General features: G+C 43.5%; 1 protein-coding gene, 1 long non-coding RNA gene and 1 pseudogene across 3 annotated transcripts in view; 2 read left to right on the top strand and 1 right to left on the bottom strand.

Moving 5' to 3' along the window:
* Positions 1-7,851: 7,851 nt before the first annotated feature.
* Positions 7,852-12,249, bottom strand: LOC127673980 (uncharacterized). Its single transcript, XR_007975258.1, has 3 exons — positions 11,866-12,249; positions 11,442-11,477; positions 7,852-8,372 (listed from the first exon to the last, which is right to left on the bottom strand). It is a non-coding gene; the product is annotated as an uncharacterized LOC127673980 (long non-coding RNA).
* Positions 12,250-19,846: 7,597 nt separating this feature from the next.
* On the top strand, positions 19,847-20,820 carry LOC127673485 (glyceraldehyde-3-phosphate dehydrogenase-like; annotated as a pseudogene).
* A 5,950-nt stretch (positions 20,821-26,770) lies between these two features.
* Hbs1l (HBS1 like translational GTPase) overlaps positions 26,771-27,710 on the top strand; it is a 73,264-nt gene continuing 72,324 nt past the window's right edge. Inside the window, exon 1 of one of the 2 annotated variants that reach the window (XM_052169216.1) lies at positions 26,771-26,956. In XM_052169216.1, coding sequence (XP_052025176.1) covers positions 26,914-26,956 — 43 coding nt within the window. In that variant the 5' untranslated portion in view covers positions 26,771-26,913. The remainder of the gene's footprint in view (positions 26,957-27,710) is intronic. The other variant, XM_052169215.1, reaches the window with a different exon arrangement.

The following is a 27,710-nucleotide window of genomic DNA, read 5'->3' as shown; positions in this document are numbered from 1 at the left end:
ATGACTCTGTCTCTCTGTCTCTCTCTTTGTCTTTCTCTGCCCCTCTCTGTCCGTCTCTGTCTGTCTCTGTCTCCCTGTCTCTCTGTCTCTCTGTCTCTCTGTCTCTGTCTCTGTCTCTGTCTCTCTCTCTCTCTCTCTCTCTCTCTCTCTCTCTCTCTCTCTGTGTGTGTGTGTGTGTGTGTGTGTGTGTTCATGTCCCTGAGTCACACACTTTCAACTCCCAGACATAGGTTTTTTTATGTAAATTTCATGCCACACAGATCTTCCATGTTTCACATCAATAACATTTTTTTAAAAGTCTTCAAAGCAATTTTTAAATGAAACTCAGTATTTCTTCTCTCCAGTTTTGCAAACTTCATTTTCCAATTTTAAAATAGCAACCTAAATCAATAAATAAAGCCAGGCAGTTGGGGGCACACATCTTTAATCCTACCACTCAGGAGGCAGAGGCAGGCTGATCTGAGTAAGAGGCCAGCCTGGTCTACAATAGTTCCAGGATAGCCAGAGCTATACAGAGAAACCCTGTCTCAAAAAGCTCAGCAAACAAACATAGCCAGCAGCCCCTCTTACTGTGCACAGGCCTCCTAACAGACATCTCTCCACAGTAAGTACTGCTGTCCACAGCAGATGTGTCACACTTAGGTTATACTTACAGTGTAAATAATTAAGCAGGCAGAAACACTGGACAGATGGGTCACTTAAATATATACATATATTGATATAAAGCATGTTACTGTGAATCACAGTTGCAAGGACATACTACACACAGTATTACAGGGTGCCTTCAGCATATGGAGTGGTGACTTTCAAGGCATTTCAAAGTACTCCCCTGCATCTGACATCATTTGTGTGTATCCTAAGGCATGATTAGACAATTGATGTTCTTTAGTATCAATAAAACTTCTAAAGATTCTAACTATGAGGAGTATCCATAAAGCAGCATTTAATGTAATTTAAGATAAAGGGTTTTAAGTAAAATTTATGGATTGAATCTGAAGACCCAATTTCTCTTCTTTTTTAGACACCTCATGTTTTTTTTTAAAAAAGTAGTAAAACACAAGTTGAATTGTTGATTTTTCATAGTTCCATACTCGAAAGGTCGAGTGGGAGAATGATCCTACAGGGATTCTGTGAATATAAACATCATATTAAATTACTTCCAATATTTATGACGTGTTTTTCACATGTCACCCAGCTAGCAATGCCTAGTTAAATCAGCACATATTTTAAAGGAACCATTTTTTTCTATCAGGGGTATATATTATTGTATTATTAATTAATACATACTGCTGTGGATAGCCCTGGGCTTATATTTTGATGCTAATTCCACTTCTCAAAGGGGCTGCAGATGAGGAGTTGCCTTGTGAACCTTCTCCCCACCTTAACTTTTCAAATAAAGGCTTGAGCCAATGATTGGGCAGGAGGAAGGGGGAGAGGCAGCAGAGAGAGAAGCTGGGGGCCTGGAGAAACCGCAAGTTGTATGGGATAATATAGGTGGAGATAGAGTAGTGTAGTGGGAGATCTGCCCAATCTAGGCTTGTAGCTTGTTTTGTTAACTGATTGAGTTGAGCTTTCTTTTACCGGGGAATTGGGTTGGAAACAAAGTAGCAACAACATACAGATGTTTCGGAATCACACTCAAGAGTTTGTATTACAAACAGAAAATATCAATAGCTCCTTAATGAATAACCTCATGATATCAAAATGTAACCTCTAGGTTACAGAACAGTATTAAAATGCCTGCTTTGCATGCACAAAGATAAGGTTCAATCCCTAGTAAAACAACAACAACAACAACAACAGAGAGAGAGAGAGAGAGAGAGAGAGAGAGAGAGAGAGAGAGAGAGAGAGAGAGAAAGAGAGAGCAATAAGGGAAGTAGAATTTGTGGAAGAAAATGTATTCTAAACTATGACTTTAACCCTGACACACTGTCCTTATCTCACTGAATGGGAACTGTCACCGTGTGCAACAAGCTTTCATCACAGTGTGGTGACAACTTCTGTATCTATGTGATAGCAGGAGTAATCTATTGTACAACTTATGACCCATCTTGACTTAGGAGACTTTGAACTCTATAAAAATCCATGTGCAAATGGTGTCTTAACACTGCTTAGAGTTTGTCTTTTCTTAGGCTAACAAATAAATATCAGGGATGGCTTTTTTTCTCTCTTCATTCTTTCTGGGTTGGTACTTGGTGGTGTATAGCCTCTGTTTTGAGCTCCTGGGCATTGGGGAGGGAAACAGAGAGAGACAGAAACCAAGTAAGAGAAGGAGGAGAGGGGAAAGGAGAAGGAAGAGGAATGGAGAGAAGGGTGGAGAGAAGAGTATAGAGAAAAGGAGGAGAAGGAGAGGGAGGAAGGACTCTGACAGACCAGGAAGTAAAACACTACAATAATGAGTGTATCCACTGATGAACACGGGTTTTCTTGGTCATCTCGTAAGCTCAGTAAACACGTTTTTGTTTTTGTCTTTTTAGCTGTTTCTGAGCCACAGCAGGAAGGACGGTCCAAGATGAAGCTAAGCTCATGGCGCATCTGCTCACCAGGTAGGCGGTACTTCTGCCTTAGGTCTGAGCTCCAGGTCCCTTGAGCTCCAGGGACATAGGCCACCTAGGCAGGGCCTCTCCTCTGAGACTGAGCCCCAGCCTTGCGAGGCTTCAAGGTTCAGCCTTTGGATGGAGGTTTCCTATTGCAGGACGTTTGATCACATTGTGAACCCTGGATTGTGAAGTGGAAAAACGGGTTTCTTGTTGTGGTGTGGCTCAGCCCTAACATATACCTTTAACCCAAGAGCTTTCTGTAAACAAGAATGAAATAAAGTCAACGATGGGTTAAGAGGCTAAGCAAGCAACCAGTTGACAGAGAGTGAGCATAAGACAACCCAGGTAGGAGAAAGGAGGGTCTTTGAGTTGAAGGGTATTTAAGACAGAATAGAGAGGAAGGAGAGGGAGCAGTTTCCTTTCAGGATGCTGGCGGAGTAGGAAGGTCAGCTGGGTGTTTTCTTTGCCTCTCTGAGCTAGCTGGCTTTTATCGTAGTATCTGGCTCCTCTATTTCCATTTTGGTAAATTGGATGTTTGGTAATTTGCTTTAAAAACAACAGTTTCTGGGGCTACTCTCCTCTGTGTGGCTTCTATGTTCTATTTTGATTTTTTTTAAAAACTTCTCTAATATCTGGTGCCTTTCTTATCTACTGTATTAATAGTTTTAAATGATGGACACCCTTGTTTTCTTGAGTGAGTTCTCATGGTGCCAATGTGGAGCCACCATGAAACTGGCTCCAGGAGGGCTTGGAAAGGTAGAAAAAAAATCCTGTCTGCTAGGCTGAGGATTTGGAGGATATAGAAAATAAGCAAGAGCCGGGCAGGTGTCTTAATTGTTTGCCTTCAAACTCTGTGTCCAGGAGAAAGAGACAGACAGATCTCTGTGAGTTTACATAGTGAGTTTCAGGCCAATTAGGGGTATGTAGTATGACCCTGTCAAAGAAGGAAAGAAGGAAGGAAGGAAGGAAGGAAGGAAGGAAGGAAGGAAGGAAGGAAGGGTTCAGATCTTAGTTTTCTTAACAAACCTATGTTTGCTCTGCCTCCTCCTTTTACCCATTCCTGTCTTCATGGTGAGACAATGAATTTGAACACTATCGACTCAAGGAGGCTTTGATGACCCAGCTCCTCAGGTTAAGCCCAGTAAGAGCTGAGAAAGACTCTGTTCATACTCCAAGAACACACATCACTAAAAACCTAAATGAAGCCGTTTAATCTTTAAACCAAGTTGTCATGAAGTTTGTCTCCTGGTACACTAAAGGAAGAAAGGAAAAATTTTCTGTTTCTATATCTTAATTGAATACAAGTTTGAAACAAAAAATAAATATAAATTGATGGACAATTAAGAGAAAAGTTGCTAACTTATTCTATATAACTAAGGACAAACTCAGGTTTCAGAGACAATAAAAACCCCTAAGCACTATGTCAGATAACTGAATAGTCCTTTGTTTTGTCCTGTGTGCTTTCTAATGTAGGGGGATGTTACTGGTGTGTAGGTGGGCTTGAGATAGATGTTTCCAGATTCTTGGCCTCTGATCCAAAGAGTTGAAAACAAGGGCTCACAAGGCTTTACAAAAGAAACAAAATAAGTACTCAGAGCAGAGTAATGGATTACAGATAGATACTCAGAGCAAAGTAATGGATTACAGATGTGAAGGCTGACAGTGTGCAACAAGAGGACAAGTATTTAAGAGCCCCAAGTATTGTCCAGAGCTTCCATTTATAAGGTTCAAAAGGAGGAATGTTACTAAGGGAATATGGGTCAACCTCTGTTTTGATTAATGGATTAATTATTTATTCATTTTTTTCTACTGTACATGTTCCTTCCCACAATACAACTGATTTTAATGATATGCACAACTGACTACATACAAAAGCATAAGATAGTAAGTAGGGATTCTCCCTAAAATTTTACTAGAGGATGCAGTTTCACTTTACTGCAAATGTACCCCCAAACCAGTTCAGACTGGATTGCTCTTATGTTCTTCCTAAAGCATACGGTGGAAATATACTTAACTAGAAACTTTTAAAATTTGTTTCTTTCTAGCGTAGGGGGAACTTATATTGTTCTTCAGAAATGGAAGCAAATGAAACTTAATGCAGGGTGGGTGTTGAGTCTAAGGTTGGTAGGTTCATTGTTTGAGGAACATTGTGTCAGCATAGTGCACATAGGTGAAGGAACTAGACTGCCAAGTGTAAGATGTGTGTGTGTGTGGAGGGGGGGCATGTTTGTGTACTTGCACAAAGAAAACAAAATAGCCAAGCCATTTATGATGCCTGCTTCAGAGGGAGGATATGATGGTTTGAATAAGAATGGCCCCCACAGGCTCCTGTATTTAAGTGTTTGGTATGTTTGGATTATAAGGATCAGGAGGTATGGCCTTGTTTGAGTAGGTGTGGCCTTGTTTGAGTAGGTGTGGCCTTGTGTGAGTAGGTGTGGCCTTGCTGGAATAGGTGTGGCCTTATTAGAATAGATTTGTCAACAGGGTGGGTTTGAGGTTTCAAACATACAAGCCAGCCAGACCCCTGTCTCTCTTTCTCTCTCCCTTCTCTCTCTCTCTCTCTCTCTCTCTCTCTCTCTCTCTCTCTCTGTGTCTGTTTCTCTGTCTCTGTCTCTCTGTCTCTCTGTGTGTCTCTCTCTCCCTCCCTCCTATACCCCTCCCTCCCTGTGCCTATAGATCAGGATGCAGCTCTCAGTTACTGTTCAGGTGCCTGCCTGCATGCTGCCATGGTCCCCACTAAATAGCTGAACAACTAACCCTATGAAACTGTAAGCTACTAATTACATGTTTTTGCTACTTAAATAAGAGTTGGCTTGGTCATGGTGTCTCTTCACAGCAATAGAACAGTGACTAAGGCAGAAGTTGGTCCCAAGAGTACCAAGTTGGGGACCAACACGAAGAGTTTGGGTGTTTCCAGACTATGCTGCACGTTGACAGAATGTGGACTTCGGGACTTTGGATTGGGGAAGCAGTTTACACTTCTGTAAGGCATAGTGGGACATGAAGGAGTATGGAAGACATTGATGCTTAGAGGAGTGTAAATTATGATAGCCCAAGAAGTTTCAGAGGAGAAGAATATCAATACGTGACCTAGAGACTGTTCTTGTGATATTTTGGCAAAGAACATGGCTGCCTTTGTCCTAAAAATCTGCCCAAGGCTAAATTGAAGAGTTGCTGAATTAATGGCGTTGGCATTTCCAATTGGCACTGGAAATTTCAAGACAGTCTAGTACTAACTGTTGTATGGTTATTAGAAAACATTCTTAGATCTATCATGGAATGCAGCAAGCTGGACAAAGAAATACAAAATGCATAGTTTGGGGAGGAAAAGTGCACCAGGAAGTGTAATGGAGCCAAGTTCAGGGCTCAAGGAGATAAAGAGTTTAAATAAAAGCCAGATTCTTAATGGAATAAAAGAACTGGTAACCTCAGGGCAAGCCCCCACCCCCACCCCAGGAAGCTTCCAACTTGTGAAGAGTAATTAGAGAAAGTTTACACAAAGAAGGAAACCTGAAGAAAGGGAACAAATTCCAGTCCCATCGAGTGGCAGAACTTGGAAGATTTGGCCTTGTGGTTCTGCATTTAGAGTCAAGGATACAACACGGGGGCTATGGAATCTCCCTTTGTGGCTGAGGAAAGCCTCCAAGCCCAGGCATGTGTCAGAGGTGGCCCCTCACGGAGGCCCGGAGAGGCCATTACACAGTACTGTGAAGATGCAACCTAGATTGCCTTGGAGATCCTAACATGTTAGAGATGCCAGAGCTGTGGGGTTCCTGCCATGGAGAGCTGCTAATGGAGTGTGGGACCAGCTCAAGAAAGAAAAGTGTGCTGCAGTCAACACAGCTGAAAGGAGTTGGAGATCTGACGAGAAGCCCTTTGACATCAGACGTGGAGATGCAGAACTTAGAGTTTGCTCTGCTGGTGTTAGGTCTTGCTTTGGTCCATTATTTCCTTAATATGTACCTTCCTTCCTGTTGTAATTGTAATGTATACGTTTTGCTATTGTATGTTGAAAGTGTGTGATCTGTCTTTTTCTTTTGTTTTTCAGGGCATTAAAACCAAGAGATTGCCTTGAATCTCAAAAGAGATTTTGGACTCTTAAACAGTGTTGGCATTGTGATAGACTGTGGGACTTGAAGTTGAACTGAATGCACTGTTTTTCATTATGATATGGCTGTAAGACCATGAGGGCCAGGGATGAAATGTGGTGGTGTGAATGAGAATGGCTCCTATGGACTCCTAAATTTGTACACTTGGTTTCCAGGGAGTGGGGCTGTTTGAAAGGATTATAAGGATTAGGAGGTGTGGCTTTAGGCTCTCCCTCCCCCTCCCCCTCCCCCTCCCCCTCCTTCCCTTCCCTTCCCTCCATCTCTCTCTCTCTCTCTCTCTCTCTCTCTCTCTCTCTCTCTCTCTCTCTCTCTCTCTCTCTCTCTCTCTCTCCTCTCTCTGAATGTGGCTCTCAGCTACTGCACCAGTGCCTTCCTCCATGGTCCCACACTCTCCACCATGTTAATGAACTAAAAAGCTCTCAGACTGTAAGCCAGCCCCCTTTACCTGCTTTCCTTTTCAAGAGTTGCCGTGTTGTGGTGTCTCCTCACAGCAATAGCACAGTGACTAAGACAGAGGTGTTAGTTAAGGTTTCACAAATTTAATTTTTAAGACAGGATGGTCTGAAACTCACTATATCAGCCAGGCTGGCCAAGACTTCTCCTTCAGCTGCCTGAGTGCTAGTATTACAGGTGTGTGTGTGTGTGTGTGTGTGTGTGTATGTGTGTGTCACTATGCCAGGCAACTAGACAGAGGAAGAAAATCTGGCTTCTTAAGGGCAGGACTTTGCAAAACTTTCCAAATGTTCCTACCTCAGTATTACTTAATTAGATTTCAACGGAAGATTCTAATAAGGAAATGCACATGGCCAAAGCATCTTAGCAAATTACTAAAAATGTATAAACAGTGGCCTTTGGCTTCAGTTTCAGCCTAGTTAACTTGGACACTAATTTATATAAGTAAAACCACATCACACATAAATTGTACTCACAAATAGTGAAAGTATCTAGGACGGGAAAATAAGAATCCAGGGGAAATGGGAGGTGAACTATAATTTCTGAGGTGCATTTAAGAGTTGTCCCTCACTTCCTACTGTTATATAAATAAAATACAAAACTTGAAGTATGAGAGAGATATATTTCCAATTTGAAAAACTTGTTCTGTCCGCTGAAATTTAAGAATGCGGCAGGACAACATGTGTAGCCTCAAATTAAAAAAAAAAATCATGATCATTGCCTAAGCAAAGGAAAAATTTATTAAGATTTGTTAACTTTTCAGGCAATCTGACAGCTTGACTTGTGCTCACGCGGCAAAGTCTAAAAGAACTGTTGTGTGGACTTTTAGAAAAGTTTTTCTTTTCTCCAATGTTTTCCTATGATCAAGACTGAGCATGCTCCCAACACCCACCTGCCCCCCATCACATTCTCTCTACACCCATGGCTTTGTTATCAGGTTGGTTCTCAAATAGGTCTGGGCATTTTAAAAGAGCATCGGTTGGCCAAGATTAGTCTTTGTACGATATGACAGCCATCCTCGCAATGGGTGATGGGATTTTACATTCTCGACAGATGAAGCTCGCGACGGAGTGAGCTGACACGCCGCTAAGCAGTTCTTTTCTTCCCGGTTATCAGGTTAAGCCGCCAGAATGAAGCTGAAAGAATATTATCGGGAGAGTTTGCTGGACCAGGGCCAAAGTCCCACCTTCCGGTGATGCCAGGATTTTCTGACAATGAAACCAAGTTAGGTCTTGTCTTGATGAGAGAGAAGTCAGAAAGTGTGTGACAGCTGAAAGTGAAGAAGCAAGGCTAGGCTGACCCTCAGTTCTTCTCCACATTCCCTCCCTCCCCCACCTCCTTCCCTTCCTTCTTTCCTCTTTTGGTTTTCTTCTTTCTTTGTATATACATATGTATTTATTTATCTCATCTTTTGCTGGTGAGGAATTTCACACAGGGTTTTGCGCATACTAGAGCAGCGGCTCTCAGCCTTCCTAATGTGACCTTTTAACAAGGTTCCTTATGTTGAGGTGACCCCCCAGCCATAAAATTATTTCTTAACTACTTCATAACTGCAATTTTTTACTGTTATGAATTGCAATGTAAATATTTGATATGCAGGATGTCCGATATATGACTCCCGTGAGAAGGTCGTCAGACCCCAAAGGAGTTGTGGCCTACCCACTCCACAACTAACGATGTATACATCCCAGCCATCTTCTGATTTTTTGAGATGAGGTTCCATTAGATTACCCAGGCTGGCCTTAAACTCCCAAGCACTGGGATGTGCCACTATGTTGCGAATTGCTACTGTTGTGAACTAAATAATACTCCACAGAGAACTATATAAAACACAAGAAAATCCGGAAAGATATGTTTTACCAACCTATCTTTACAAAAGAAACCACATTGTTATATAAAAATAAATTATATCCCCTAGTCATGATAGCTTATAAGTATATCATAATATATATGTATACATATATATGTTTGTGTATTACATATATAATAGTATATATACATATATAGAGAGAGACTTTGTTACAGAGATGTAAGGAGTTTTGTATGTATTTTTTAAAAATATCTAAGAATCATATTATCCTATGTGCAGTAATTGCATAAACAACTCTAGACATGTTTTATTAGGTTTTAAGGAAGTGAAGTATGATTTGCTGTGGTCACACACAGAGAATGTGGGAAGTGGAAGGTACCTGAGCTGGAATTTAGCTGGGATTTTAGGATATTATCCGCACACCATCTTCCTAAAATAGTTTGTAGACGTTAACATGTCCACATGAGTACCAGTTTTAGCTACTTTTCAGAGAGGGATTCCCTTTGATCGATGGCTAGGAACACTGTGTGAACAGCTTATGTGTAAACTACAAGCCGTTTGGAGTGTTAGCTCCCCGTTCGCCTGATAACCCACACATCTCCTTGTCTGCCTCCAAATCCAACGCCTCAGCTTCTTCTTCCTTCTCTCCAACACCCCTCATTGGCATAAATCATAAAAGTAGCAAAAGAAAAATGCCCAGCGGTTTAATCCATACCCAAGCCTTCTTTCATCTAAATTCCCGTCGTTTTATCAAAGTCACTAACTTCCCTGTGCTGAGGACGGAGTGCAGTGGGATCTCCTGTGTGCTGCTCGATTCCGGGCTGTATTCCCAACCCTGACATGTTGGAAGACCAATACACCGCTAAGGCAGCACAGTGACTTTGTGGTCTGTCTGCTTGCTATGCTGGTTAAACCATTCATCTCTGGTTGTGTTTTGGATCAAGGCATTGGTTCTCAAAGGGAAGGTCAAAGAGCATTGTTGTTCCTGGCCACTTATCCTCACTGATCTTACCTTTCCCTATTGTATGTGCTCTGTTTACTCTTCTATATACTCTATTAACTCCTTCCACGCCCTGATTTATTCTTGAAATGTCTTCCTCTCTTAGGCTATCGTTTAGAAAGGTTTGGCTATTTTTATTTGCGTGTGGGTGTGCATGTGTGTGTGTCTGTCCCTGGAGACCCGGAAAGAGCTGTGTGGACCTGGAGTTGCAGGTGGTTGTGAACCACCTTGTGTGAGTGCTGGACACCAAACTAGGGTCCTCTGGGACAGCAGAGGTCAGCAATGACTGTTGGCATCTTTCCAGCCCCTAGCTTGCTGTCTACAGATAAAACTCAAGATTGGCTAGAGTAGTGTCTCTTAAAAGGACAACTAGTTCAATCCTGACCACCCACTCCAAAATGCTTGCATTTTCTTTTCAATAGGAAATTTTTCACAATGGAAAATTCATTGTTTCCTAATTCCTTCATCTCATTGCTAGGAAACCTTTCTACATTGTCCTCGTGTTTGAGAGAGGACATCACCTAACAAAGGCCACTCTTCTGTAATAAACACAAAATAAGTGATCCCTTAACCACGGAGCAGTTCTTAAAGAACCCGACTGCTGCGGTCCTACCTGCATTGTCTTTCTCTTCTCTCGGTGAGCTAGCTTTCAAGGCATTCATTTATTTTTTATTTTTTATTTTTATTTTGTCTTCCACAGCGTGGTGCTCATACCCCAAGCTTGGCTCCTTACTTTCCGTGACTCTGTCTAATTGCACAGGACCCAAGTCTTCTTGCTTTAGTTCATTTGGGTTATTATAACAGGAAGCAATGACTGAGGGCTAGGTGGGACCTACTTCTTAGTTTGTAGATGCCCACTCTTTTTCTGAGCCCTCAGATGGAGGCTGCAGAGCTCCAGGGTCTTTTTTTTTTACCAGGGTTCTATCACTCTTAATTATCTTTCAAGGTCTCTCCCTCCGAATGCCGTCACATCTCAGATTAGACTCTCAGTATACTAATCTGAAGGACACAGACACATTCAATGTGACATTTTCTTCCTTCAGCGTCCCAGCAGCTCAGTGTTAACATTTATCTGGTTATTTAGCATTTAAATGTTTTTAAAGTGTACAAATCTGTATACATTACATATAACAATGTGGAGACGGAGATTCCATTGCCCCTTATATTTCTGTCTTTTGTGCGCGTATATGTGTGTATATGTTCACGGATGCGCATGTGTGCTGGCTACTGTCATGTCAGCTTGACACAAGCAAGAGTCATCCAAGGGAAAGGGGCCTCAGTTAAGGAATTACCACCATGAGGCTGGCTGCGGCCAAATGTGTAGGGCATCTTAATAAGTGATTAATGGGCATGGCGGTCCTGTGTTCTATAAGAAAATAAACCAGGAGGAACAAGCCAGTAAGCAGTACCCCTCAGTGGTCTCTGCACCAACTCCTGCCTCCAGTTCCTGCCCCGTTTGAGTTTCTCCCTGACTTCCTTCAATGATATGGAAGCGTTAAGTTAAATAAACCCCTTTGTCCCCAACTTACTCTGTCGTCATGGTGTTCATCGCAGCAACAGGAACCCTGACAGAGACAGAATGTGCACATGTGTGTGTAGTTCAGAGCTCAACCTCTTGAAACTCCTTAGGCGCTGTCCAGCTTGTCTTTTGAGACAGTCTTACGGATCGGTCTGCATTGACAGGTCACCAAGCCTCAGGCTCAGCCTCCCCCCCCTCCCCCTCCCCCCTCCACCCCTCCACCCCTCCACCCCTCCACCCCTCCACCAGTGCCTCCACCCCTCTGCCCCTCCATCCCTCCTTCCCTCCACCCCTCCATCCCTTCACCCCTCCATCCATCCACCCCTCCTTCCCTCCCTCCCTCCACCCCTCCATCTCTCCACCCCTCCATCCCCTCCTCCCTCCATCCCCTTTCCCCCTACCCCAACCACAGCACTGGAGTTACAGGTACTCACCGCTGGCCCAGCTTTTTCTCTAAATGCTGGCAGTCAGACCCAGGTCCTTGTTGCTACACAACGAGCACCTTTCCAAGTGAGTCATTTTTCCCAGGCCCCAGCCCTTAGATCTCACAAACGTGACAGACATTCGTGTGTGACACATTGGCAAAGTAGTTTCTTCTAAAACAATTGTCAAGGTAGACATCAAGATGGGACATTTTAAACAACTTTCTATGTGGAAAATTAGCATCTACAATTGCCTATATTTTTAATATTTCTCATCGTCTATAAGGACCTTGGAACAGATTATGTGAGATTAGTTTAAGCAGTGAAAGACTAGAAATATATTTATATTTTCAGAGTTAGTGGAGAACTCTCTCTCTCTCACTGTGTGTGTGTGTGTGTGTGTGTGTGTGTGTGTGTGTGTGTGTGCATGTGCTACTTCCTTTCCAGGGATGTGACAAAAAAACAAAAAAAGCAGGAGAGACCAACTTAAAGGGGAGGGGATTCTGTTGGGGCCTGGCTCCAACATCAGCCACCTCAGGAACTGAGATAAGACAAATTTGGTAGAGAAAGATAAGATGACACCAGGGTGCTCACCTCATGTGGAGACAGGGAGGGGCAGGGGAGGTGATACACACTTCAGGGCCATGCACAAGTGATCTATGTCCTTTAAGTAGGTCACACATCCTAAATGTTTATTCAGCTACGACCATAAGAGTGTATTCACCAGTTGGTGAACTCACGCCCCTCATGATTCTGCCTCTGAATTCTACTGAAGGGACCACATAACACATTTGCTCAGGGAATACTTTATATCCGGATTACAACGATGTACTTCTTGTTTTTACATTCAGAGATGACAGATGCTACAATCCCAGAACCATAGAAGTGCCCCATTCGGAAGAAATTTAGAGACCTTGAATAAAATTGTTTAAACACAAATAACCAAGCAGAGAGGAGCAAAAGAGAGTCATTGTGGATTAGCAACCAGAGGAGAATCAGAGTCTGTACATTATAGGCAGCTAGTCCTTTTATTTAAATTAAATTGATTTTCAAAGGAGGCAAAATTGAAGTTGTCCCGATTTGCTCATCCTTATAAAGAAATCCCCAGCCTCTGTTGACACTGGAGAGTGATGTGCAGTTTCAGACTGTCTGGGACACATTTGCCGTGTTAAAGGCCACCTCGGGCTCACAGGAATGGCTTCTATCTAAACCTCTGGTTTTGACCTATTGCTCTATATTGCCTCCCACATCTGAAGAACGTTTCCCGGCTTCTTCTCTGAGACACTTCCTTTCTAAACATTAGTACACTCTCAAAACGTTCTTTTGCCAAAGTAGAGTGAGCTGGCCAGAAGATACAATCTCTGTATAAACCTTTCCGGTTGTGTCAAGCTGACGCTCCTAAATTCAGGGTCAGAAGGAAGAGGGTGGGGATAATGGCGGTCTATGGCTGGCTCTTTCTTTGTTCTTGTCAATTACACTGCCCAGTGTCCTAAAGTCTAATATCATTTTCCTGATAAGCACATTCCTGGTCTTGATCAAATAGCAATAAGCAATGTTTTTTTGTTTGCTTGTTTGTTGGATTTGGTTTTTGCTAGACAGGGTTTCTCTGTATAGCCCTGGCTGTCCTGGAACTCACTCTGTAGACCAGGCTGGCCTCAAACTCAGAAATCTGCCTGCCTCTGCCTCCCAGAGTGCTGGGATTACAGGCGTGCGCCACCACCGCCTGGCAAGCTATGTTTTTCTTATTTATTTTTATTTATATGAGTACACTGTCAGACACAACAGAAGAGGGCATTGGATCCCATGACAGATGGCTGTGAGCCACCATGTGGTTGCTGGGAATTGAACTCATGACCGCTGGAAGAGCAATCAGTGCTCTTTACCACTGAGCCATCTCTCCAGCATCAGCAATAAGCTATGATTAACGGATAAGAAAGTTCCTATCTGTACATTGAAGCACATCACCTGTGGACTAGTGTGTTTTGAGCATGGGAACAAACTTGCCTCTGCCTTTGCTTGTTCTAAAGTACCTGGGAGGGAATAATTAATTCTTTGGAATCTTTTCAGAACATTTGAAAACTCTCATGGAGAATCGTTGTGTTTATTAAATTGGATCAGGCTGGCCCTGGCGACATGATGAGTCACCCGCTGTTTAATTTCCTGCTCTTTCTCAATTACTAGTCAAAAGGTAGCATAAGGAACAGGCAGTCCTTAAGGTAGATCGGAATCAATTATCTACACAATCGAAATGAAGAAACCCCACTGTAATTAAAAAAAAAACCATAAACAACTCTCACATTCTATCTTGGGAAGGAGAAACTTTATCAAAACTTTCATTGTTGAGCTGTGGCTTTTTTTTTTTTTAAAGCATAAAGCCATTTCTTAAAACTTTCAGGCCATTGATGTGTTGAGTAATGCGAAAGAGCAGAGACTACAGAATTTCATAATGTGAGTTTTCTAATCAGAAAACCTGAGTCTCCGCTACACACGCACCTTCCTGGATCATTTTAGTATTGCATTTCAAGGGGATAGAATCAAAGGCTCTTTTGTAAGTTTCCATGGCATACCCAGGAGGTGGTATTTAGACCTGTGGCTTGTGACTGAAGCAAATCTCCTGGGAAGCCCACTTCCTACACTTTGATTCTTGCCCCACAAATGATTACAGTCAGTTGTAGTTTTTTTAAACATTTAACCAATTGATATCTTTATAAATCATGAGTCTATAAGCATAATGCTTTTTATTAATACATGTAGATATTCATCACCAATGAATCTTTTGTATTAATAATTATTCAGGTTATATATTATTACACACCAAATCACCGTAGAAGCCAATTGTGTAGACCACAGTTATACTGTTCCTAAGGTGTCATTGTAATGGGGTTGATGAGGATTGACTGTCTCTCTTCCACTAAACATTATCTGGAAGAACTGTGTCCATCTGAAGCCCTGTCCATGGATGGGCACATCTGGGCACATCTGGTCATTGATGCTGAATGTCATCTGGTCCCTTAACCAAGGCACTGATGAAACACTGCATATGATCTTTCTGTAGAAAAATGACTAGTTTTCCAGAATGAGCTTTCCCAAGAGAACTAGGTGGGATATATATATATATATTTTGTAGCTTAGTCTTAGCAGGTGCATGACATCGCTGTCACTGTAGTCATGGGATTTCCCAGAGTTGGCAGGAGGAGGTGTCTCTCAAAAAACAAGTGTTCCCATCCTTCAGGGCACGAGTATTAGCATCATGGTGTAGGAACATTCTGGATGGGATATACCGAATGATACACATAGAAAAAGATTATCCATCACCATGCTGATAGGAAATCATAAGATAATTGCTGCCCAGCAGTCTGCTGCAGAAGGACTGGGCTCTGTCTGTCTGTCTGTCTGTCTGTATGCCTGCCTGCCTATCTTTCTATCTTTATTTATTTATACTTTATTTTGTTATTTTTATTATATTATATTTTATTCATCTATATTTCTTTTTCTAATTTACTTATTTATATTTTGATGTGAATAGAAACCTCTTAGCTATATTAGTGTAGCGACTCATCTCCTAACTAGGTTCAGAAACAGTTCTTCCTTGGCTAACTCTAAAACCAAAAGCTGTGAAATAAGGAGAGGGTTTTTTTTGTTTGTTTGTTTGTTTTTATGAAAAGGAATAGAAAAGTCTGTCTAATTAGATTAACTACTTCCTCAAGAGAAGTAGAAATTAAAAGCAGTCTTCTAAGTGAGCCCTCTCACGTGCATCCCGTCAGTACCTGAGTAACCTCATTTCCCTGTGACTGTTTGGGGAGAGTTTGCAAAATCTGCAGTCAGTACGGAGCACGCACTGCTGTGCGAATGACCTATGCCTTGTTTCCAAGGTGAGCAATGCCTTCAACTCTGCACACATTTTACACGTCCCTCCTCTTAAGACAATCTAGTCAGAGCTCTCTGCAGAGGCGGAGGGGGTTTCTGACTGACATGATCTTTTTCTTGTCTTTTCAGAGTTTCTCCAGGTTTCAGCTCCCAAACTGATAATATACGTCATTAGCTTTTCAAAGACGCAGAGCAAGATGGGGCAAGGAGGGGAAATTCCTGCAACAGCTCCCTGTTAAATGACTTCTTACAAGAGTGGAGGCCCTTTTTTATCCTTTTAAACCCTACCTTTTAGGCGTTAAATTTTTATTCACAAATTTTCTTTACTTTGTATTTTTCCATGGGGTTTAAAAATGCATTTCCCTTTGATTTCTTTCACTAATATTCTGTTGGTGAGTTGAAACATTCTGCCCTGTGGATGTAATTCTTTCTCATCCCCAAAAGGACCTTGTGGGGACCCTAAGTGACGTGCACACAGATGCTGTTCACAATGACACTCACAAGTGGGCAGATCAGACACCTAGAACTTGTGTATACACCCAGTGTGGATTCAAACCAAGATAGACCACAAGCTTACATTTCGGCTTTCACCGAAGTCCTCCTTTTAAAAAGACTATTACATTCATAAAGGAAAGCTGAGTTTTCCAGATGGAGCAGGCTAGTGCGGCAAACTTGTAGTATCAGTTGGTCGGGAGAATGTGTCAAGAGATGACTTATGCCTAGGAATGTGAGACCAGCAAAGACCACACAGCAAGATGTCAGAGAGAGAGAGAGAGACAGAGAGAGAGAGAGAGAGACAGAGACAGAGACAGAGACAGACGAGACAGATTTGAGATGAGTTAGATACATCCTGGTGCTCTTGGAAGTGGTTTTGTACAAAGTTCCTCACCAAATCCCTCACTTGCCACGGCACAGAAGCTATGCTGAGTGATCGGCAGGAGGATGCGTGGTCCCTGGCTGTGGACCTGTCAGTGATGGTGGAAGATTCTCCGAGCGTCTTAGAGAGCTGAGAAAGCACTGAGAACCATCACTATCCCGAGCTCGGACCACCTTACTGCCGCGAAAATCGGGGAGGCGGCGAATCGAGAACATGGGCACTGCTCGGACACTATAGGTGGAGCGGGTCTAGCTGTTTCCACAAATCAAGCCTTCCAAATTGCCATTACCAGTGACGTCATTACCGATGATGTCATTGCCATGGTCCATAATCCCTTCAGTCAATGGTGACTGTGCGGGACAGGTCCCCTCCCCCTCCAAGTTACAGAAACTACTCATCTCACTTATGTAGGTAGCAGACACTCCTCTGCCTTCAAACAGACTGAGTATTCATTAAGCTTTGTTGAAAAGGACTTTTAAAATTTAACAACACTGTTACTAAATAACCAACATACCCATTCCGTATGCAGGTTTTTGTTGTTGTTGTTGTTTTTTTTGGTTTTTTGGATGTTTTTTTCGAGACAGGGTTTCTCTGTATAGCTCTGGCTGTCCTGGGACTCACTGTGTAGACCAGGCTGGCCTCGAACTCCTCAGAAATCCGCCTGCCTCTGCCTCCCAAAGTGCTGGGATTACAGGTGTGCGCCACTACCGCCCGGCTTAAACCTACTTTTGATCCCTGTGAATAAAGCTTCTATGAGTATCAACGTGAAAATTTCATGTGGACGTACATTTTCATTCCTTGAGGTTATACATATAAGACTCTTGAAACATTTCTTTTCAGTCTTTATTACTTTCCCTGACTAAGTCCAGCCCACTTCATTTGAAAACATTCACATGCCGGAGATTTATGCGAAAGCATCACTTAGAATGTTTTGTCAGTGCCAACCTGGAATTCGGATGTGTCACTGTGAGGCACAAATAATGGAGTAGCCTCGATTCAACTTTCTTATTCCTTACAAATAGTTTCTTCTTCCAGAATCCCATTTACAGTAATGCTTCTAAGTTGTAATTTTTTATATTTTACAAAGCATACTTATTTACATGTTACACATACATTCAAGATCCACTCAGGACATTTTCGTTTATTTAGTCCAGTGTGGTACCAGTCACTGTAATAGCTACCAGAGGGACAAGGGGCTGATGGCCGTCCCTGCTTTTGAGGAACCCTTGTCCAGTTAGGAGACTGACTGGGGCAAAGGCAGAGTTAGAATATCTCTCATATGTGCTCTACGACAGACATCAAAGGGATAGAAGGGATGTTCTCATTCTCAAGGCACGTGTCCCAGTGTATGTGGCCCTGGTGACACTACCCTGAGTAATTAAAATAGGACATAAGTCTAGCCTGAAGGAACATGTCCTATTGTCCTGGGGCAGATCACATAACCAGAACGGAAACCTTAAAAGTAGGATCTGCAGCCTCAGTGCCTCTGGCTGAGTAATGGAGTAATGTCAGGGGAGGTGAGAAGGCACCCAGTGTTGAAATCATCATGGAAATCCTGTCTTTCTAGGGGTTTGGACTGAAAATGTTTCACTGAAAGATTTTTAATCTGGAGGATTAATTCTTGCTAGAGCATTTAGAACAACACGAACTTTTGAAACGTGAGTCTTGTAAAGAACCTGTGAAGTAGCTTTACTATTATGTTTCATGGTAACGTGATTGACAGCTAGACAGCATGGGCGGGGGTTTGAAAGAGCGACCAGGAGAAGGCTGCGCGCAGGTGTTAACTGCTTTGCGGGCATTCCCCTGCAAACGCGTGTCTCCGTGTGGAACGTGGAGTTCTACTTTGTTCTGGGAGGGGGTCATTCTGCTTGATAAGTTCATGAGTCACACTGTCCCCTTCCCACCCTCTCACTACATTCTGCATTGGCTCCACAATACCGCAAAAAAACGAGAAAGCACGCCGGAGTCTTCTTTGAAGAGATCCACACGCCACTGTGTTTGTTTAGGTGTGCGGTCAGCGCTTCTGTCAAACGCAGATCCTCTCTCTGCACGAGATCCTCTGCATGGAGTTTTGGGGTTAGAACTGTGCCGTGATAGGAAGAACTATACACAGAAACTTGCCCCTTTTACTCAGCAACATTTCTGACTGTTAAAAAAAAAAAAGGAAAAGAGAAACATTGTTAGAAAAAGAAAAACCAGTAGGTTAAGGAACACGAAGAGAAATTCCATGGAGGATAAAAAAAAAATATCACTAGCTTTTAGAGGTATTTGACAACCCTAGTAAAGATGAGTGGATTTTAGTTACTGTGTAATTACAAGTCCTAAAATAATAATCTACAATGAACGATAAAAGACTTGAAGGATGTAAGCCAGTGTGTGTGTGTGTGTGTGTGTGTGTGTGTGTCTGTCTGTCTGTCTGTCATATGTGAATATGTGTGTTTGGGTGTCTGAATCCAGGTGTAGGTATATGTGTCTGTTCATACTGGGAGGACAGAGGCTGGATTTGGGTTTCTTTTCCACCTTCTTTCTGAGACAGGAATTCTCAAGGAATCTGGAGTTTACCAATTTAGTTAGGCTGCTCCAAGGGTCCTCTTTCTCCATCTTCCTAATGTTGGGATTATAGATTCCTGTTGCACCAGACTTAATGTAGGTACTGGGCACCCAAATCTAGGTTCTCCTGGTTGCACAGCAAATACTTTACAGCCTTAGGCTGTCTCCCTAGGCCCCAGGACTCACGACATTTCATAGTCTGTAGTACAGGTTAAACATTCCTACATGTTTAATTATAATTCTCTAGAACTCTTGAGACCTATCATGTCTAATATCATAATTATTAACTATCATCCCTCCCACTTCCCTTCCAATGATAAAAATCAACTTCATTTCACTATAATAATTACAGAGAACAGAAATCACTGTAATTCATGAAAAAGCAGAAGGGGATATTTAAGTACCTGCCAAGAGTAAGATTGTTTCAGCCATAACAAACTCATTTTAATTTAAATTCCATGGATCAATGCTGTTCACCTCAGAGTAGAAAAAAAAGAACTAGAAAACAGACTATAATACGAATAGGTTCTTGAGTGACTTAAAGTTTATTTGTGTATCCAAAATTGTATGCTAGGAGTCATAAGCAAAATATTTGAAATAAACACATACTTGAGATAGAGAAAAATGGCTCCCTGTTCCTCCCTGTTCCAGAGACAGATGCATCCTCTCATGCAGTCCCAGCCTCATCCCATAGACAAGATGGTGAAGGTCTGTGTGAACAGATTTGGCCGTAATAGGTACTTGGTTACCAGGGCTGCCTTCTGCTCTGTACTTAGCAAAATGGAGATTGTTGTCATCAATGACCTCAACTACGTGGTCTACATGTTACAGTATGACTCCACCCATGGCAAGTTCAACGGCACAGTCAAGGCTGAGATGGAAGGTTGTCATCAATGGGAAGCCCATCACCATCTTCCGGGAGCAAGATCTTCCTAACATCAAATGGGTTGGTGCTGATGCTGAATATGTCATGGAGTCTACTGGTATCTCCAACACTATGGAGAAGGTTGGGGCCCACTTGAAGGGTGGGGCCAAAGGGTCATCATCTCCACCCCTTCTGCTGATGCCTCCATGTCTGTGATGGGTGTGAATCATGACAACTCACTCAAGATTGTCAGTAATGCATCCTGCACCACCAACTGCTTAGCCCCACCCCGCTCCCGGCCAAGGTCATCCATGACAACATTGGCATCGTGAAAGGGCTCATGATCACTGTCCATGCCATCACTGCCACCCAGAAGACTGTGGATGGCCCCTATGGAAAGCTGTGGCGTGATGGCCGTGGGGTTGCCCAGAACATCATCCCTGCATCCACTGGTGCTGCCAAGGCTGTGGGCAAGGTCATCCCAGAGCTGAACGAGAAGCTCACTGGCACGGCCTTCTGTGTTCCTACCCCCAATGCATTGGTTATGAATCTGACCTGCCACCTGGAGAAACCTGCCAAGTGTGATGGCATCAAGAAGCAGGCATCCGAGGACCCACTAAAGGGCATCCTGAGCTACACTGAGGACCAGGTTGTCTCCTGTGACTTCAATAGCAACTCCCACTCTTCCACTGATGATGCTGGGGCTGGTATTGACAACTTTGTGAAGCTCGTGTCCTGGTACGACAATGAATACGGCTACAGCAACAGGGTAGTGGACCTCATGGCTTACATGGCCTCCAAGGAGTAAGAAACCCTGGACCGCACACCCCAGCAAGGACACTGAGTAAGACAGAGGCCCTCAGTTGCTGAGGAGTCCCTGTCCCAACTCAGCCCCCAACAATGAGCTCACAATTTCCATCCCAGACTCCCCCTAATAACAGGAAGGGCTTAAGGAACCCTCTCTACTCTCGAACACCATCAATAAAGTTTGCTGAACCCCTCCCACACACACAAAAGAAATAGAGAAAAACATATGTACATATATTCATAGGACAGGAAATTTTACTTGTAACCATCCAGCAGTCAGGGGGCAAACTGGGTTTTCCTGAAAGGGAGGCTGGAATTAAGGTGGGGGTGAGAGAAGAATGGAGCCAAGACAAAAGTTCCAATCAAGGCTCAAAGTTTATTTTTCAGTTCTGCGTTTATACAGGTAAAAACCCAGCCTTAGGTTCAGCTCAGTTCTTGTTTTAAAACAAGCTTTAGCAGGCAGTCTTGTTTTTGCAGGAATACTGTGGATGTGGTAAACAGGAGACTCCACTCCAGGTGGGTTAGGCAACTGTGGCAAAACAAGGTCTGATTAACCCGCTGGAGGATGGGTTGTAAGACCCCAAAAAACCGAGGGCACCTCAGCACCCCATGCCTCAGGGGGTGACACCCAAATCACTCGTGAATGGTCTCAATGCAATAGCATGAGGATTTCTTTATTCCAGAATTCTGGGTTCCACAGCCATACACCGCACAGGGTTAGAGGACTGTGGACCCCGAGTGCAAAATTGGGACAGCTTTTATAAGTTTACAACAAAGCCCTCGAATCACCAACCAATCGTTCCTTAGCATCAAGAGCTCGCGAAATGCGAGCTAATGGATTTGTACCATTCTATAGTTTTTAGGCCAATCAGTTTAAATTATTGGAGCCCTTGCTCAGTGAACCAATTAGTTTCCTATTTTCTTGGAGTCTATAGCTGCGTGAACTCCTGGATAGGTAATGGCATAAGCAGTTTACAGAAGCAAGATAAGCTTAGCTCATTTCCAGTTACCTTATGGGGCCAGGATCACCTATTCAAGGCCTTTTTGCTAGCTCTAAACAAAGGGTGGGCTCTGGAATGTGACCTTTTACCTAGTTTTTAACAAACGGCACAAAGAGCGGGCTCTGGAATGAGAAGTTTTTGGGGCTCCTTAGAAGGCTGGAGTTAGGCTGTATTTTTTATTCTTTCAGGGTACATTTACTTAGGAATTGTTTTTAATATTTTTCTTTAGATTTTACACTTCACAGTTATGTACTTAACTTGTGCATAACTTGTGCATGCATGCAAGGTTCATAAACCTTAGGTGTCTGGCATAATACAATTTACAGACCTGTGAGACTATGTAACTCACTCCTATCAATGTACAGAATATGCCAGAATCCGGTATAACTCTGTATTTATGTATTTATTGTTGAGACCAGGGTTGCTGTGTAGCCCGGGTTTGTTTCCGACTTGTAATCCTCCAGCTTGGGCCTTGTGAGTGCTGGGATTACGAGAGTGTGTGTGACCACCCTTGGCTTTACTGTACTCTGTTTCATCCTTTCTCCCCAACCCTGCTAACATTTATCTCAAATATCTCCAATGTTCTGTTTTCTGTCTTGATCGAGCAGCTTGGCTTGTTCTATAAGGCTCTGCAGGGATCCAATGCCTGGGTCCTTGTTTTCTGAGACTTGTTCAATGTTACCCTGTTTGCACATGTACAGGATCTAAGCAGACAATGTAGCTCATCTGTAAGACTCCCCTCTCCTCCACCAGCCTGATTGATCAGTTTTTATACAGTTTGTCCTGTGGAATGTATTTACCTGCTTCAGACCTCCCTCACCCCCAGGAAGCTTTGTACGGGCTCTGGACCTTCCCTCACTCCCAGGAGGTTGGCTCCAGACCTTCCCCCACTCCCAGGAGGCCCTGTTTACTGGCTCCAGACCTTTCCTTTCCGGAAGGGGGGGGTCTCTTTAGGGTCACTTGTACAGAGCCATATTGGGGTGTCATGCCACTTGGTAGGAACTCCACATAGATCAAGGTGAACTTCCTCTCCCAGACTTTGTTGAGCAGGGATTCCTGGGATATTCAGGATCCTGCTCCACCTAGGGTGGAGAAGCTCAGAGTGAAGGTGAAGTTCATTGTTCCTCCAGATCTACGAATTCCTGAATTAAGCAGGTGACCCACCCAGCTGCCTGAAGAGTGGAGCCAAGAACTGCCAGGCAAAGCCAGAAGACTTCGCCAGAGCTCAGTCAGGAGTCTGGGGGGAGGGGCTTACCCAAACTGTTAAATGTTCAGACCACCATTAAAGTTAGGGCCTCGATCGGTAAACTATCATCCTGACCCTCGTTCTTTTCCCCGGTTTCCCCCATCCATCCCTCAGCTTCTGTTCCAGGAACCCAGTTTGCAGTAGCTGCAGGCAGCTACAGAATGCAACAGTCACTCTTCAGTAGCCACCTGGGGATGGTTTCTGAACCCCTTAGCTAATGCCCCGCCAGTTCCCAAACCTCAGATGCTTCAGTCCCTTATGTAAACTCTCCTAGTATTTGTATGTAGCCAACACATATCCTGATGCACACACATAGGATCTCTAAATAGCTCTCTTCACATCCAATTCCAGTCTTTGTTCTGAATATCTTGGTTATTTCAGGAACTTTACATCTGAGGTCCCTGTGATCAGTTGGCACATCACCTTGGACTGGATAGCGAGTGCTCATACCATCAGGGTCTCTATGTAGAAGATCCACACCGAGGAGACGTGGAGAGTGCAGACTCTTTACAGGACAGCTACCAGCTATCCTCGCTTCTTGAGAATCCAGTGTCCAGACTTCAGGAACGTGGTGTGCCATGTTTCTTATTTAGAAGTGCAGTACGCCAAGTAGGCTGGCCGTCAGGTCATGCCGGCATTTCCTCCTACATTTCTGCACAATGGAATTCTTTCTGAAAGAAAAAGGCATATCCTGTTGATTCAAGGACCTCTGTGATGGAATCTCAAAATAGTTGAGTGAATGAAGATATATAAAAAGAACGCACACCGTCAGGTTTCTTCCACATGAAGGTTTTAAAACTACAAATGGAGTTTTAGTAACAGAAAGCTGATCAGCTGTTAGGGAGACACGGAGAGCAGAAGGATCCCATGACATTTTCGGATTTTTATATTCTGTATATAAATGCTTGAGAGTCTTCATATGTTGTCTTGATTGGGTTGGAGGGTTTGCTGGCATTTATGTATATGCAAACATTCCAGATTATAGACTTAGAACATGTTCTGCTTATGGTTTTCAAGGTTATACCAGTACCACTATCAACCAGCAGTTTTCAAGTTTTATCTTTTGCTGTGTATCTTAAGGCTTTATTGCTGCATCAAAACACCAGGACCAAAAAGCAAGTTGGGGAAAAAAGGGTTTATTCAGCTTACACTTCCACATTGCTGTTCATCACCAAAAGAGAGTCAGGACTGGAAATCACACAGGTACGAATCTAGGAGCAGGAGCTGATGCACAGGCCCTGGAAGGATGCTGCTTACTGGATTGCTTCCCCTGGCTTGCTCAGCTTGCTTTCTTATAGAACGGAGGACCACTGACCCAGGGATGGTACCACTCACAAGTGGGCTGGACTCTCGCCTGCTTAAATAACACTTAACACTGCCGTACAGCTGGATCTCATGGACACATTGCCTCAACTGAAGTTCCTTTCTCTCTGATGATTGTAGCTTGTGTCAAGTAGATACAAAACTAGCCCATACCGTTTGTTAAAAGACTCTGACAAACAACAACAACAACAACTGTAGGGGGAAAGGGTTTATTTGGCTTACACTTCCAAGTTGTTTTTTGTCTTTTTGTTTTTTTAAGATTTATTTATTTATTTTATGTATATGGGCACACCGTCACTGTCTTCAGACACACCAGAGGAAGGCATCAGATCCCATCACAGATGGTCAAGAGCCACCATGTGGTTGCTGGGAATTGAACGCAGGACCTCTGGAAGAGCAGTCAGTACTCTTAACCGCTGAGCCATCTCTCCAGGCCCATACTCCCAAGTTATAATCCATCACTGAGGGATGTCAGGGCAGAAACGGAAGCAGAGACTGTAGGTGAAGCTCCTTCCTGACAGGCCTATTCGTCTGCTCATGCTTGGCTAGCTTTCTCTTACATCCCAGGCCACCTACTAAGGAGGCTGCCCTGTAGACTGGAACCTCTTGCATCAGTTGTCAATCAAGACAGTGCCTCACAGGACAATCCAACAAGGCTATTTCCAGGTGACTCTAAGTTATGCCAACCTGCCAGGGAGACTTGAGTGTAAATAATACGCCATTTTCATGAAGCGATACAAAATGGACTGGTCCACAGACCTAGATCATGCGTCATGCCTGAGGCAGAATTGTTTTCTTATTCACCGTACTAGTTATGTGGTCGGTTTATAACTCATTTACTTCAGGAGCCGCATCCGTGACTTGTAATTAACAGCATTCGAGTTTACACCGGGAGAGAAGCTGACCTTGGTTTTTATACATGAAGTCTAGACAGGGTCTCAAACAGTGCTGGTTGGCCTGGAACTCCCTGTGTAGCCAAGGATGACCTTGAACTCCAGATCCTCCGGTCTCTATCTAGCAAGTACCGAGATTAAAGGAGTGAGCCACCAGGTCCAGCACATTTACTATTCTTTAGCACTTAATGTTCTGGCACATGGGCGTAGTCCTCTTACCCGGGCAAATATTATTCATGAGTTTGATAATGTATAAGATAAATATGTTCACTTACAAAGAGATAGGCTGCAATGTGGAAATTATTTAAAGGTGTAAAACAAATACTTAAAAATCATATAAAATTAGCATCTCCTTTTTTTTTTTTTTGTCCATAAAATTTTGCCTTGAAACAATGTTAGTTGAGAACAACCAACCGGGCGGTGGTGGTGCACACCTTTGATTCCAGTGCTTGGGAGGCAAAGGTAGGTAGATTTCTGAGTTCAAGGCCAGCCTGGTTTACAGAGTGAGTTCCAGGAGAGCCAGGGCTATACAGAGAAACCCTGATTCAAAAAACAAACAAACAAACAAACAAACAAACAAACAAAAAACCGGAAGGAAAAAAACCCAAAGGAGAACAACTATCTGGTCGTCAGACCTCAAATCTGAGCCATTTACAAATATGAATTTAATTTGTGTTATTCTCATTGTTGTGGATAAGAAAAGCTGAGTAAGGCAGAATTTGACGTTTGCCTTTGATTCAAGGTCTTGGCATTACAAGCACAAGCTACAATAAAGTGGTTTGTTTAGCATGATAATAAGGTTCATGCTTTTTTTACACAGCATTATTAGCCTTATGTTGTACGAAACAAGGATGTTTAATAACAGGTTATAGATTTATGTGTTATTATTACATCATAAGCACCCCAGGCTAGTTCTGTGTCTGAAAAGCTGTACTAAACACCCTTAGCAAGTTCACATGTTTATGCATTCAATCAATCCCTAAGGCTTCCTTCTTAATTAATCTGTGCTAATGAAATATTTCACAAAGCTAGGGCCAGATAGCTGTTTATGAAGTTAATATGGAGCCCATACCTGAAGCCATGAGTTACACAAAGCATATTGATCCAGTTTGGCTACATTTCAAACTTAAAATTACTCGTTCAATACGTATCCCTCTATAGCTTGGACTAATTATTATGCCAAATTTAAACGTTTGTTGACTGCCTATCGTGTTTAGTAAGGCTTAAAAGCTGAAACAAACTCCTTGTTTTTACTGAGATGATCAAAAACCAAAGCTAGGAAATAATCCTGACATAAATCCGGTGTAGATCAAAGATACCCGCTCAACAACCCTCAGGTTGCTCCATTTCCGGCCTTGAAGGCCACGTCAGTCAACTCACTTATGGGCGGGACCTCGCGCCACTGGCCAGCTCGCGAGAGCGCATGCGTTCCCGGGAGGCCGGCCGTGACCCTGAGAGCTTGCCGTCGCGTCGTGCGCAGGTATGACGTCGCGCATGCGCGGACGCTCGGCGCAGAGGCCTGGCGGAAGGCAAGATGGCGCGGTCGAGGTGTCCCGCCCGCGACCTGCACCTGGTCGGTGTCTGAGCCGAGTTCTTCCAGAAGGGACGGCGGCAGACGCCCACTGTGCGCGATGGCCCGGCATCGGAACGTCCGGGGCTATAACTACGATGAAGGTGGGTGGTGGTAAGGCCGCGCCGGCCGTGATCTTAGCTCTTCCAGCTGTCGCTCTGGCCGCTTCACGTCTGCCTGGAATCGAGCGTGGACCCCGGAGCCACGCTCGCACTAGTGTCTGCAGCGGGGAGGGAGCTGGCGGAGAACGAGCAGGACCTGCGAGCTCCGGGGAGGAAGCCGGCGTGTTGTCTGCCTCCTGAGCTGGCTTATGGACGGGGCAAGGGTGTAGCATCTCCAGGGCTCAGTGGTGTGGCGAGGTCTGGATCCGATGCTGTTCTTATCCAAGCGTCACCTCTTCTCTCCTTGTTTCATTCGGGGACCCCGCAATGAGTTTATGACTTCTGTCTCAAGCCCTCCTTCCGACATGCCCACGAAGCGTTACTTAGTTATAAACCAGGCTGGCTTAGCGCTTACCTGCAGCCGGCCTGCTACAAACGTCAGATTTATTTAGTTTTCCCCCGTGTCCGTGTGCGTTTTGACTGCAGAACCTAGCCTGCTCCAGATTTTTCAACGGATTTCAAAACTGGGGAACGTGAGAAACTGAAAAGATTCTTGTTTAAAAGGCTCAAGAAATTAGATCGATCTGCAGATCTTCGGGTCTATACACTCAGTTATTGGCTCATAGTTCATAATGTAAATTTTTTTGTAAAAGAAATGGAAAACAACACTAGCGGGGAGGTCATGAACAAGGGACTCGCAGTTTTTTTTTTTTTTTAATGAAATATACGAATATGAATGCTCTCTAGGAGTTGAAGT

Source organism: Apodemus sylvaticus, chromosome 23, assembly GCF_947179515.1.
Source record: "Apodemus sylvaticus chromosome 23, mApoSyl1.1, whole genome shotgun sequence".
Lineage (NCBI taxonomy): Eukaryota > Metazoa > Chordata > Mammalia > Rodentia > Muridae > Apodemus > Apodemus sylvaticus.
Note: the sequence above shows the minus strand (reverse complement) of the source record. Positions and strands in the feature narration are given on the sequence as shown.